Raw genomic sequence first — 14,785 nt, 5'->3', positions numbered from 1 at the left:
CAAAATTACTTATTTTATCACATTTTCTTCATTCTCTTAGTATCCTTTGTTGAAGCAGCAGCAATGCACTACTAGAAGCTAGCTGAACATACCAGGTGAGCCAGGGACAAGGGGAATATATGTACAGCCACCAATTATCAGCTAGCACCCAGTAGTGCATTGCTGCCTACCTAGGCATGCTTTTAAACAAAAAGGTACTAAGAGAACAAAGCAAATTGGATTATAGAAGTAAACTGGTAAAATCGTATGCTCTATCTGAATCATGAAAAAAAAATTGCTTCCACGTCCCTTTTTTTACACAGATCTACCCACAACCTCTATGCAGCCTTTTAGTTGTCTCATAGCAACACCTAGGGCTAGATTTATTAACGCTGAGGCGTACAGGGGCGCGTCTACGCGCCCCTGTACGCCTCAGCTAGCCTGTGACGGGGCGAAATTACCCTCAGGTATTCACCATTGCACACAAGCGCAATTTTGCGCTCGCGTGCAATCCCGCCCCCTGCCCGCACAAGCCAATCACGTGCAGACAGGAGCTGTCAATCTCCTCGGTCGGACTCGACCGAGGAGATTGAATTTCGCCACCTTAGAGCTTAGGGAAGCAGCGGTCTGGTGACCGCTGCTTGTTAAATCACGGCGAGCAAGTTCTTGTGAGAACTTGCAGTCGTAGGGGCTTGATAAATCGAGCCCCTAGATTTACTAAAATTAAAAAAACTTTGATAAGAAAGTAGTTAAATTCTTTCTTTTTTGTTTCTTTTTTTGTGTTGCGTAGTTAAGAAGTTGGGTAACACATTTTGGTAAATCCATTTAAAATGATAAACAGGAATTTGAAATGTGTGTTAAACTGGAGACGCTTTTCTAAGTGGACTTATAGCTAAAACACAAGTAATGATACAAAGTTCTCAAAGATATTGTGCGGCAACAAATATTTTATATTTTTTTACAAAATGAACAATAATTATGTGTGATTGACAGGATTCAATTACCGTAATACCTCGTTTATCAGATGTACAAAAAAATGTAAACAAAATGCAAATTAAAACATTTCTCTTTATTTTTTCAGTTTTCATCTACAAAACATTATTATAATTATATCACAATGTGTAAAGTTCTATAAAATTATATGCTTTATCTGAATAACGAAATCTTAATTTTCACTTCCCTTCAAAAAAAGAAACTGATGAATCTTCTTTCAGATGCAACATATAAAAAATAACTCTGTCTTTTTAATTGCTCCTGAAATGGTTTCCTAAACAGCAGACTGTTGCTCACCGCAAACATAGATGGTACTGGGTCGTATTCTTCTTCGTGTTCTTCCTGGCACTTTTGGAAGGATCTTAAAAGTTTTAGGCATGAATTCCATGCAAGCTTCACGGAATTTCTTGATCCTCCAACAGTAAATAACTGGGTTAAACACAGACTTCAAGTAACTCAGCCACAAGATACATGTGCTGATAATGTAAAAAGAGTTACTGTAGTAAAATGTCCTGCTAAACACTGACAATAGACTGAATACAGAGTGAGGAAGCCAACAGAGTGAGAAACCAATGAAAAGGATCAAAATAGTAGTGAAGGCCCTTGTTTTGAAACTCATGTCCACGTTCATCTGATGAGGCCTCTGAAGTCCCATCAACCCTAATTTGCTTACCTGGCTCAGACACAGGCTATCTGCATGATTGTGTATCCTGACAGCATTCCGTCTCACTGTGTTTAGGATACAAAGGTAAGAGTATAGCATTACACAGAAAGGGATGAAGAAAACTGCCACAACTAACATAACGGCATAAGCCCTATCAGCTGAAAACTCAGTATACCCTAGAACACATTGTGGTGCACGTGTGGGAACCTCCACCAAAGTCCAACCAACAACTGATGGAAAAGATATGCAAAAAGACAACACCCATGAAGTAGCAATCATTATCTTGGCACGGTGAGGGTTGAGCTTGTCTTGCCGTTGCACGATGATCAAAAAGCGATCAACACTGATAATAAGCAAAATAGCCACACCTTCTAAGACAAAGAACCAGTAGAGCATGGCGGATATCTGGCAAAATTGACTTCCAAAGTGCCAGCTTCCAGTGATAATTGTGACAGCAGTGAACGGCATGCAGAAGAGAGACAACATGATATCAGAAAAGGCCAGTGTTGCCAAGAGTAGATTGATTGCAGAACGCATGGCTGGTTTCTGATATACAATAAGGCAAACAATGGCATTGCCCAAAAATGCAATAGCAATCATCACTATTAATATTATTGCCAAGAATATCCTGAGTGGGTTTGGGAATGGAGCAAATGTTGAGTCTGGTGGCACGGTTGTCACATTTAGACTGGGCAAAGAACAGCTGTCTAGGGCAGTTCTGTTGCAACCCATTTTTACAAGGGTGGTGTTGAGAAGCTTATCAGCATTGTTCCCATATATTTGTGTTCCCCAACGAAAACCACAGGCAGTTCTTCATTTCTCAGAAATGTTGACTTTGGATTCTAATAAGGAAACATTAAAAATATAGAAATAAATGTAATTTAAAAACTGTTCCATTTTACTTTACTTTTCATGCAATTAAATATGTTTATTAAACCTTTTGCTATCAAAAAGCAAAAGGCGTTTTAATAATAGAGACATTTCTTTATTGAATGTACATTTCAGGTAATTATATCATAAAATGAAACCAAATAGTACCTAGTGTAACACATTAAACATCCTTATGCTACAATTAATTACACATTATACTCAAAACCAATGTTCCCTCTAATTTTTTTGAGCACTGTGCGCAACAAATTTAGCATGTGCAATTTTTAGCCAAGTGTGTGCACTTTAACCTTGAGTAACACACCTAGAAATATCCTAAAAGTAGCAAACAACTCAGCAATAGATACCTTGAGCAGGTGTAGATAGTCTACTATCTTGTATTCTAATTAAATATTTAAATCTAGGAGTTTTATTTCTATATACTTTATGGTACATTAAAGCAAAACACCAGGAGAAATAGAATGAAGAGAAAGAAGAGTGAAGGAAGAGAGAGAAAATACAGAGAAACCAGAGGGTGGGAGAGAAAGAGAAGGGAGGACAGAGAAGAGAGAGGAAAAAAGAGTGCAGGAAGAGAGAAAACACAGAGAAACCAGAGAGGGGAAAAAAGAGCGCAGGAAGAGAGAAAACACAGAGAAACCAGAGAGGGGGAAAAAAGAGCGCAGGAAGAGAGAAAACACAGAGAAACCACAGAGAGGAAAAAGGGCAAAGGAAGAAAGAAACCACAGAGAGGAAAATAGCACAAAGGAAGAGAAACCCCAGAGAGGAAAATAGCACAAAGGAAGAGAGAAAAGACAGAGAAACCACAGAGAGGAAAATAGCACAAAGGAAGAGAAACCACAGAGAGGAAAATAGCACAAAGGAAGAGAGAAAAAAACAGAGAAACCACAGAGAGGAAAAAGGGCAAAGGAAGAAAGAAACCACAGAGAGGAAAATAGCACAAAGGAAGAAAGAAGACAGAGAAACCACAGAGAGGAAAATAGCACAAAGGAAGAGAGAAAAGACAGAGAAACCACAGAGAGGAAAAAAGAGCAAAGGAAGAAAGAAACCACAGAGAGGAAAATAGCACAAAGGAAGAGAGAAGACAGAGAACCCACAGAGAGGAAAATAGCACAAAGAAAGAGAGAAAAAAAAACAGAGAAACCACAGAGGAAAAAAGAGAAAAAAGAGGAAAAAAACAGAGAAACCACAGAGAGGAAAAAAGAGCAAAGGAAGAAAGAAGACAGAGAACCCACAGAGAGGAAAATAGCACAAAGGAAGAGAGAAAAGACAGAGAAACCACAGAGAGGAAAAAAGAACAAAATGAAGAGAGTAAAGACAGAAACCAAAGAGAGGCGAAAAAAAGAGTAAAGGAAGAGAGAAAGAGAGGACAGAGAAGTGAAGAGATGAAGGAGAGAGAGAGATGAAGGAGAGAGAGAGATGAAGGAGAGAGAGAGATGAAGGAGAGAGAGATGAAGGAGAGAGAGAGAGATAAAGGAGAGAGAGAGAGAGAGAGAGAGAGAGAGATAAAGGAGAGAGAGAGATGAAGGAGAGAGAGAGAGAGAGATGAAGGAGAGAGAGATGAAGGAGAGAGAGATGAAGGAGAGAGAGAGATAAAGGAGAGAGAGAGAGAGATGAAGGAGAGAGAGAGAGAGAGAGTGATGAAGGAGAGAGAGAGAGAGAGAGAGAGAGAGATGAAGGAGAGAGAGAGAGAGAGAGAGAGAGATGAAGGAGAGAGAGAGAGAGAGAGAGAGAGATGAAGGAGAGAGAGAGATGAAGGAGAAAGAGAGAGAGAGAGAGAGAGAGAGAGAGAGAGATGAAGGAGAAAGAGAGATGAAGGAGAAAGAGAGATGAAAGAGAGAGAGAGAGAGAGAATGAGAAAGAGAGAGAGAATGAGAGAGAGATGAAGGAGAAAGAGAGAGAGAGAGAGAGAGAGAGAGATGAAAGAGAGAGAGAGAGAGAGAGAGAGAGAGAGAGAGAGAGATGAAGGAGAAAGAGAGAGAGAGAGAGATGAAGGAGAAAGAGAGATGAAGGAGAAAGAGAGATGAAGGAGAAAGAGAGAGAGAGAGAGATGAAGGAGAAAGAGAGAGAGAGAGAGAGAGAGAGAGAGAGAGATGAAGGAGAAAGAGAGATGAAGGAGAAAGAGAGATGAAGGAGAAAGAGAGAGAGAGAGAGAGAAAAATGAAGGAGAAAGAGAGATGAAGGAGAAAGAGAGATGGAGAAAGAGAGATGAAGGAGAGAGAGAGAGAGAGAAGGAGAAAGAGAGATAAGGAGAAAGAGAGATGAAGGAGAAAGAGAGATGAAGGACAGAGAGAGAGAGAGAGAGAGATAAAAGCAAGATATATATATATATAAAACTCTAAATAATGTATATAAAAAAATAAAGTACTGTATATTGCATTTTGTCCCCTTTTCCTGTAATTCCATTCTGAAATTGTGAGCTTTTCAGTTCCTGTTAGAAAATTGAATTGCAGAACACTGTTATATTCCACACAGCCATTGGCTGCATACTCTAGTGACCTATTTATAAGTGTCATTTTGGCCACAGCAGAGAAGCTAACCTAAGTTACAACATGGCAGCTCCCATTGTTTTATAGACATTTAAAACTTTAAACTTATTTTGTCAATATTTAAACAGCTAATGAAACTTTAAAAAAATACATCCACTGGCCTTGGCAAAATGAATGTCACTGTCACTAATACATAAATGAACACACTTCATGTATTTAAAAAGCGACATGAAACCCAATTTTTTTCTTTCAGAATTTAGAAAGAGCATGCAATTTTAAACAACTTTGCAATTTACTTCTATTATCTAATTTTCTTTATATCCTTTGTGAAAAAGCAAATCTAAATAGGCTCAGTAGCTGCTGATTGGTGGCTGCACATAGATGGCTTGTTTGATTGATAGTTCTTCAACAAAGGATATCTAAAGATTGAAGCAAATTAGATAATAGAAGTAAATTGGAATGTTGTTTAAAATTGTATTCTCTATTGAAATCATGAAAAAAATGTCTCTAAGTACAAAGCTACCAAAATTAAGAAAAGGTTGAAGCAAGCAGCCATATATTTAGTAAATAAATTACGGGATGTAAAGAGAAAGCTGTGTGAAAAAATATTCTTGTATATAATATATATTTATGAGTCAAATAGAGAATAAGCAGAGTAATATAACACTAACATACATGTACAAAATGAGGATATCATCATTACTTGACTCAGCTCTCAACATACTACCAATCTCCCACCCCCTCAAAAGCTCACAATCATCCAAAACCCAAATATCAAAAAATGCAGCTCTTTTGCCCCCTGTTAACGAGGATGAAGTTTCTGCCCTTATACTGTCTTCCCACCTCACAACCTGTCCCCTCGACCCCATCCCCTCACAGCTACTCCCCTCGCTCTCTTCTACCCTCACCCCCATACTCACACATTTTCAACCTCTCCCTCAGCACTGGTATATTTCCCTCATCTCTAAAACATTCACTGGTCACACCTATCCTCAAAAAAACCTTCCCTCGATCCAACCTCCCCATCCAACTACCGCCCTATTTCCCTACTCCCTCTTGCCTCAAAGCTCCTAGAAAAGCTAGTATACACACGCCTATCCCATTTCCTTACACTAAACTTTCTTCTTGATCCACTGCAATCTGGATTTCGTCCCCATCACTCTACAGAGACAGCAATTGTCAAGGTTAGCAACAACCTACTTACAGCAAAATCCAAAGGCCACTTCTCTCTGCTTATTCTCCTTGACCTGTCTGCAGCCTTTGACAATGTTGACCACCCTCTTCTGCTCCAAACCCTCCAATCCTTCGGCATCTGCGACACAGCTCTTTCGTGGTTCTCTTCCTATCTAACTAACCGTATATTTAGTGTAGCCTTCTCCGGAGCATCCTCTGCCCCGTTACCACTTTCTGTTGGGGTACCTCAAGGCTCTGTCCTCGGTCCCCTTCTCTTTTCAATCTACACGTCATCATTAGGTTCCTTAATAAAGTCCCATGGGTTTCAATATCATTTGTATGCCAATGACACCCAAATCTACCTCTCTGCACCAGACCTACCTGCTTCCTTACTAACCCATGTCACTATCTTTTTTCATATCTCATCTTGGATGTCTTCTCACCTTAAAGGGACAGTAAACCTCAAAAATAATGTTATATAATTCTGCACATAGTGCAGAATTATATAACATTATATTAGCCTTATCTTTATAAAACATAATTTTCCCTTTGATTTTTTTAAAACAATGACAGCTTTTGTTTTTCAGACCGCGCATCGGGCCAGCTGTATAGTCACAGCCCGACCGCGCCATTATACTAAGTGCAGCTCGCTCCTGCTCTCTCTGACTATACAGCTGGCCCAATGCGCTGTGTGAAAAAAACAGACCCGTTCAGAAGAGCACAGAGAGCGGGTCTGAAAAACTCTCAATGTTTTAAAAAAATCAAAGGGAATATTATGTTTTATAAAGATAAGGCTAATATAATGTTATATAATTCTGCACTATGTGCAGAATTATATAACATTATTTTTGAGGTTTACTGACACTTTAAGCTAAATCTCTCCAAAACTGAACTCCTTATTTTTTCCCCCTTCTTCCAATGTCTCCACCCCCAAAATTTCTATAACTGTTGATAATTCCATCATTACTCCTACCCACATGCCCAATGTCTTGGGGTCACACTTGACTCAGATCTTTCCTTCACTCCTCACATTCAGTCCTTGGCTAAAGCCTGCCGCTTCCACCTTAAAAACATCGCTAAAATTAGACATTTCCTTACACAAGATACAACTAAGATTTTAATCCACTCTCTCATTCTTTCCCGCCTCGACTACTGCAACTCCGTCCTCTCTGATCTACCTAGCTGCCGCATAGCTCCTTTACAATCCATTATGAATGTCTCTGCCAGGCTCATCTTCCTTACTCGTCGATCTTGATCTGCTGCGCCTCTCTGCCAATACCTCCACTGGCTTCCTCTTGCCTCTAGGATTAAACACAAAATCCTCACTCTGACATACAAAGCCCTCAACTGCACTGCTCCCCCCTACATTTCAGAACTTGTCTCCAGATACTCTCCCTCCCGTCCCCTTAGATCAGCTCAGGATTTCCTCCTCTCTTGTTACTTCCTCACATTCCCGATTACAGGACTTTTCCTTAGACTGGCCCCCATCTTGTGGAACTCCCTGCCTCGCTCCACAAGAATCTCCCCTAGTTTTAACAGCTTCAAGCGCTCCCTAAAAACTCTACTATTCAAGGATGCTTACAACCAACACTAACCTTTCCTAACTCCATTGCTTTCCCCTTGAACTCCTTAGAATGTAAGCTTATGAGCCCAGCTGTTTGTAGATCGCCTTCATAAGAGCCGACTACAACAGTGAAACTCTCGGCAGGGCCCTCTACCCACTTGATCCCTGCAAAAGCTATCCTGTATATTGACTATGTTTACAGCACTGCGGAATCTGTTGGCGCTCTACAAATACCTGATAATAATAATAATAATAATAATAATAATAATACTTGATAAGAGGTCTAGACACATGCAAAGTAATATAATTCCCTTTTGTTTTACACTATATCAATATCACTGGTTTATAGGACAAACAGGAGCCTCAAACCTCACTCACTTCTGAAAGAGAAATGCAATTTTTTTAAAAAACAGAATTTATGCTTACCTGATAAATTACTTTCTCCAACGGTGTGTCCGGTCCACGGCGTCATCCTTACTTGTGGGATATTCTCTTCCCCAACAGGAAATGGCAAAGAGTCCCAGCAAAGCTGGTCACATGATCCCTCCTAGGCTCCGCCCACCCCAGTCATTCGACCGACGGACAGGAGGAAATATATATAGGAGAAACCATATGATACCGTGGTGACTGTAGTTAGAGAAAATAATTCATCAGACCTGATTAAAAAACCAGGGCGGGCCGTGGACCGGACACACCGTTGGAGAAAGTAATTTATCAGGTAAGCATAAATTCTGTTTTCTCCAACATTGGTGTGTCCGGTCCACGGCGTCATCCTTACTTGTGGGAACCAATACCAAAGCTTTAGGACACGGATGAAGGGAGGGAGCAAATCAGGTCACCTAAATGGAAGGCACCACGGCTTGCAAAACCTTTCTCCCAAAAATAGCCTCCGAAGAAGCAAAAGTATCAAATTTGTAAAATTTGGCAAAAGTGTGCAGTGAAGACCAAGTCGCTGCCTTACATATCTGGTCAACAGAAGCCTCGTTCTTGAAGGCCCATGTGGAAGCCACAGCCCTAGTGGAGTGAGCTGTGATTCTTTCAGGAGGCTGCCGTCCGGCAGTCTCATAAGCCAATCGGATAATGCTTTTAAGCCAAAAGGAAAGAGAGGTAGAAGTCGCTTTTTGACCTCTCCTTTTACCAGAATAAACAACAAACAAGGAAGATGTTTGTCTGAAATCTTTAGTAGCCTCTAAATAGAATTTTAGAGCACGGACTACGTCCAAATTGTGTAACAAACGTTCCTTCTTTGAAACTGGATTCGGACACAAAGAAGGTACAACTATCTCCTGGTTAATATTTTTGTTGGAAACAACTTTTGGAAGAAAACCAGGCTTAGTACGCAAAACCACCTTATCTGCATGGAACACCAGATAGGGCGGAGAACACTGCAGAGCAGATAACTCTGAAACTCTTCTAGCAGAAGAAATTGCAACCAAAAAAAAAACTTTCCAAGATAATAACTTAATATCTACGGAATGTAAGGGTTCAAACGGAACCCCTTGAAGAACTGAAAGAACTAGATTTAGACTCCAGGGAGGAGTCAAAGGTCTGTAAACAGGCTTGATCCTAACCAGAGCCTGAACAAATGCTTGAACATCTGGCACAGCTGCCAGTCTTTTGTGAAGTAAAACAGATAAAGCAGAGATCTGTCCCTTCAGAGAACTTGCAGATAATCCTTTCTCCAAACCTTCTTGTAGAAAGGATAGAATCTTAGGAATTTTTATCTTGTTCCATGGGAATCCTTTAGATTCACACCAACAGATATATTTTTTCCATATTTTATGGTAAATTTTTCTAGTTACAGGCTTTCTAGCCTGAATCAGAGTATCTATTACAGAATCTGAAAACCCACGCTTTGATAAAATCAAGCGTTCAATCTCCAAGCCGTCAGTTGGAGGGAAACCAGATTCGGATGTTCGAATGGACCCTGAACAAGAAGGTCCTGTCTCAAAGGTAGCTTCCATGGTGGAGCCGATGACATATTCACCAGGTCTGCATACCAAGTCCTGCGTGGCCACGCAGGAGCTATCAAGATCACCGAGGCCCTCTCCTGATTGATCCTGGCTACCAGCCTGGGGATGAGAGGAAACGGTGGGAATACATAAGCTAGGTTGAAGGTCCAAGGTGCTACTAGTGCATCTACTAGGGTCGCCTTGGGATCCCTGGATCTGGACCCGTAGCAAGGAACCTTGAAGTTCTGACGAGACGCCATCAGATCCATGTCTGGAATGCCCCATAATTGAGTTATTTAGGCAAAGATTTCCGGATGGAGTTCCCACTCCCCGGGATGGAATGTCTGACGACTCAGAAAATCCGCTTCCCAATTTTCCACTCCTGGGATGTGGATCGCAGACAAGTGGCAGGAGTGATCCTCCGCCCATTGAATTATCTTGGTCACTTCTTTCATCGCCAGGGAAGTCCTTGTTCCCCCCTGATGATTGATATATGCAACGGTCGTCATGTTGTCTGACTGAAACCTTATGAATTTGGCCTTTGCTAGTTGAGGCCAAGCTCTGAGAGCATTGAATATCGCTCTCAGTTCCAGAATGTTTATCGGGAGAAGAGACTCTTCCCGAGACCATAGACCCTGAGCTTTCAGGGATTCCCAGACCGCGCCCCAGCCCACTAGGCTGGCGTCGGTCGTGACAATGACCCACTCTGGTCTGCGGAAGCTCATTCCCTGTGACAGATTGTCCAGGGTCAGCCACCAACGGAGTGAATCTCTGGTCTTTTGATCTACTTGAATCGTCGGAGACAAGTCTGTATAATCCCCATTCCACTGTCTGAGCATGCACAGTTGTAATGGTCTTAGATGAATTTGTGCAAAAGGAACTATGTCCATTGTTGCAACCATCAATCCTATTACTTCCATGCACTGCGCTATGGAAGGACGAGGAACAGAATGAAGTACTTGACAAGAGCTTAGAAGTTTTGATTTTCTGACCTCTGTCAGAAAAACCCTCATTTCTAAGGAATCTATTATTGTTCCCAAGAAGGGAACTCTTGTTGACGGGGACAGAGAACTTTTTTCTTTGTTCACCTTCCATCCGTGAGATCTGAGAAAGGCTAGGACGATGTCCGTATGAGCCTTTGCTTTTGACAGGGACGACGCTTGAATCAGGATGTCGTCCAAGTAAGGTACTACTGCAATGCCCCTTGGTCTTAGAACCGCTAGAAGGGACCCTAGTACCTTTGTGAAAATCCTTGGAGCAGTGGCTAATCCAAATGGAAGTGCCACAAACTGGTAATGCTTGTCCAGAAAAGCGAACCTTAGGAACTGATGATGTTCCTTGTGGATAGGAATATGTAGGTACGCATCCTTTAAATCCACGGTAGTCATAAATTGATTTTCCTGGATAGTAGGTAGGATCGTTCGAATAGTTTCCATTTTGAACGATGGTACCCTGAGAAATTTGTTTAGGATCTTTAGATCCAAAATTGGTCTGAATGTTCCCTCTTTTTTGGGAACTATGAACAGATTGGAATAAAATCCCATTCCTTGTTCTCTTATTGGAACTGGATGTATCACTCCCATCTTTAACAGGTCTTCTACACGATGTAAGAATGCCTGTCTCTTTATTTGGTTTGAAGATAATTGAGACCTGTGGAACCTTCCCCTTGGGGGTAGTTCCTTGAATTCCAGGAGATAACCTTGAGAAACTATTTCTAGCGCCCAAGGATCCTGAACATCTCTTGCCCAAGCCTGAGCAAAGAGAGAAAGTCTGCCCCCCACTAGATCCGGTCCCGGATCGGGGGCTATCCCTTCATGCTGTTTTGGTAGCAGTGGTAGGCTTCTTGGCCTGCTTACCCTTGTTCCAGCCTTGCATTGGTTTCCAGGCTGGTTTGGGTTGTGAAGTATTACCCTCTTGCTTAGAGGATACAGAATTAGAGACTGGTCCGTTTCTGCGAAAGGGACGAAAATTAGGCTTATTTTTAGCCTTAAAAGACCTATCCTGTGGGAGGGCGTGGCCCTTTCCCCCAGTGATGTCTGAAATAATCTCTTTCAAATCAGGTCCAAATAATGTTTTACCTTTGAAAGGAATGTTAAGCAATTTTGTCTTGGAAGACACATCCGCTGACCAAGACTTTAGCCAAAGCACTCTGCGCGCCACGACAGCAAACCCTGAATTTTTCACCGCTAATCTAGCTAATTGCAAAGCGGCATCTAAAACAAAAGAGTTAGCCAATTTAAGTGCTTGAACTCTGTCCATAACCTCCTCATACGAAGATTCTTTACTGAGCGATTTTTCTAGTTCCTCGAACCAGAAACACGCTGCCGTAGTGACAGGAACAATGCATGAAATTGGTTGTAGAAGGTAACCTTGCTGTACAAATCTTTTTAAGCAAACCCTCTAATTTCTTATCCATAGGATCTTTGAAAGCACAACTATCTTCGATAGGAATAGTAGTGCGTTTGTTTAGAGTAGAAACCGCCCCCTCGACCTTGGGGACTGTCTGCCATAAGTCCTTTCTGGGGTCGACTATAGGAAATAATTTCTTAAATATAGGGGGGGGGGAACAAAAGGTATGCCGGGCCTTTCCCACTCTTTATTTACTATGTCCGCCACCCGCTTGGGTATAGGAAAAGCGTCGGGGGGCACCGGAACCTCTAGGAACTTGTCCATCTTACATAATTTCTCTGGAATGACCAAATTGTCACAATCATCCAGAGTAGATAACACCTCCTTAAGCAGTGCGCGGAGATGTTCTAATTTAAATTTAAATGTCACAACATCAGGTTCAGCTTGATGAGAAATTTTTCCTGAATCTGAAATTTCTCCATCAGACAAAACCTCCCTCATGGCCCCTTGAGATTGGTGTGAGGGTATGTCAGAACAGTTATCATCAGCATCCTCTTGCTCTTCAGTGTTTAAAACAGAGCAATCGCGCTTTCTCTGATAAGTAGGCATTTTGGATAAAAGATTTGCTATGGAGTTATCCATTACAGCCGTTAATTGTTGCATGGTAATAAGTATTGGCGCACTAGATGTACTAGGGGCCTCCTGTGTGGGCATAACTGGTGTAGACACAGTAGGGGATGATGTAGTATCATGTTTACTCCCCTCATTTGAGGAATCATCTTGGGCAATATCATGATCTGTTGCATTACTGTCCTTACTTTGTTTGGACACTATGGCACAATTATCACATAAATTTAAATGGGGAGACACATTGGCTTTCATACATATAGAACATAGCTTATCTGATGGTACAGACATGTTAAACAGGCTTAAACTTGTCAACAAAGCACAAAAAAAACGTTTTAAAATAAAACCGTTACTGTCACTTTAAATTTCAAACTGAAAACACTTTATTACTGAATATGTGAAAAAGTATGAAGGAATTGTTCAAAATTCACCAAAATTTCACCACAGTGTCTTAAATCATTTAAAGTATTGCACACCAAATTTCAGAGCTTTAACCCTTAAATTAACGGAACCGGAGCCGTTTTTACATTTAACCCCTATACAGTCCCAGAATGAGGCTCTGTCTATAACTAGAAAGGCCCCCATCTGAAAAAGGTGTCCAACACAGTGCCTGCCGTTTTTCTAAACGTTCCCCAAGATTATAATACCAATAATTAGTTAGAATCTGCATAATATGCCTAGTAAAGCAATTGTTTTAGCCCAGAAAAATGTCTACCAGTTTTTAAGCCCTTTTTGAAGCCCTTTATTCTTTTATGATTAACTAAGAAAATGGCTTACCGGTCCCCATGAGGGGAAATGAAAGCCTTCCAGCATTACATGGTCTTGTTAGAAATATGGCTAGTCATACCTTAAGCAGAAAAGACTGCTAACTGTTTCCCCCAACTGAAGTTACTTCATCTCAACAGTCCTGTGTGGAAACAGCAATCGATTTTAGTTACTGTCTGCTAAAATCATCTTCCTCTTACAAACAGAAATCTTCATCCTTTTCTGTTTCAGAGTAAATAGTACATACCAGCACTATTTTAAAATAACAAACACTTGATAGAAGAATAAAACTACATTTAAACACCAAAAAACTCTTAACCATCTCCGTGGAGATGTTGCCTGTGCAACGGCAAAGAGAATGACTAGGGTGGGCGGAGCCTAGGAGGGATCATGTGACCAGCTTTGCTGGGACTCTTTGCCATTTCCTGTTGGGGAAGAGAATATCCCACAAGTAAGGATGACGCCGTGGACCGGACACACCAATGTTGGAGAAATATAATTTTTATTGAATATTTTCATTAATAACAGGAAAAAGAACATCTATACTATACTGTATACAATAATTTTTGAGGCATCATGACTGAGACAAAATATAGTAACATAAAATAATCAGAAAGATAGAACATAAAAAACAAAAATAAAGGAAGCGAAAGGATAGGTGGATAGATAAAAAGAAATAGTAGTGTTGCTATGCTGGTACAGAATTTAAAGAGCAGGGAGGGGGGGGGGGGGAGAAAGGGGAGAGGGAGGAGGATTTAGTACTACTGTCTGAGTGGATTTATGGTTTCCCAATAGAATTTAACATCGTGATAAAAATTCAGTTTGTTATTTTTGAAGTAATAATATTCTTCTAGTTGTATAAGCTCTTGTGTACGAGCCCTCCAAGATGCGACTGTAGGTATAGTTTAGAGAAATGCATTTTACCTGTAAGAAGAGAAAGATGCAGGGCAGTGAAAAACCCATCAGATCACCAGAAACCCCTCCCCCCCCAAAGATAGTGAGAGAACTGGATGAAGATAATTACAGAAAAGAGATTAGATGGTGGAAAAGAACAGAACAGGAGTGAAGGATAGAGTGAGGGTGTCTATTTCCTTCAGGCCAAACCAGAACACTCTTGCGCTGTGCACAGCGCAGCAAATATGAAAGACATTCAGTTAAAGGGACATGGAACCAAAACATTTCTCTCATGAGTACGAGAGATTAAAAAAAATGTAAACAACTTTTTAATTTACTTCTTTTATCTAATAAGTTTCATTCTTTTGGTATCCTTTGTTGAAGAAGCAGCAATGCATTACTGGGAGCTAGCTTGGAACTAACAACATGAGGCATATATGTGCAGCCACAA

General features: G+C 40.9%; 1 protein-coding gene across 1 annotated transcript in view; it reads right to left on the bottom strand.

Annotated features, from left to right (window-relative positions):
* Nucleotides 1-1,211: 1,211 nt before the first annotated feature.
* GPR45 (G protein-coupled receptor 45) overlaps nucleotides 1,212-14,785 on the bottom strand; it is a 53,916-nt gene continuing 40,342 nt past the window's right edge. The window contains exon 2 of the mRNA XM_053704891.1: nucleotides 1,212-2,478. Coding sequence (XP_053560866.1) covers nucleotides 1,247-2,368 — 1,122 coding nt within the window. The 5' untranslated portion in view covers nucleotides 2,369-2,478 and the 3' untranslated portion in view covers nucleotides 1,212-1,246. The remainder of the gene's footprint in view (nucleotides 2,479-14,785) is intronic.

This window comes from Bombina bombina, chromosome 3 (genome assembly GCF_027579735.1).
Source record: "Bombina bombina isolate aBomBom1 chromosome 3, aBomBom1.pri, whole genome shotgun sequence".
NCBI classification, from domain to species: Eukaryota; Metazoa; Chordata; class Amphibia; order Anura; family Bombinatoridae; genus Bombina; species Bombina bombina.
The sequence above is the reverse complement of the archived record's forward strand: the minus strand, read 5'-3'. Positions and strand labels throughout refer to the sequence as shown.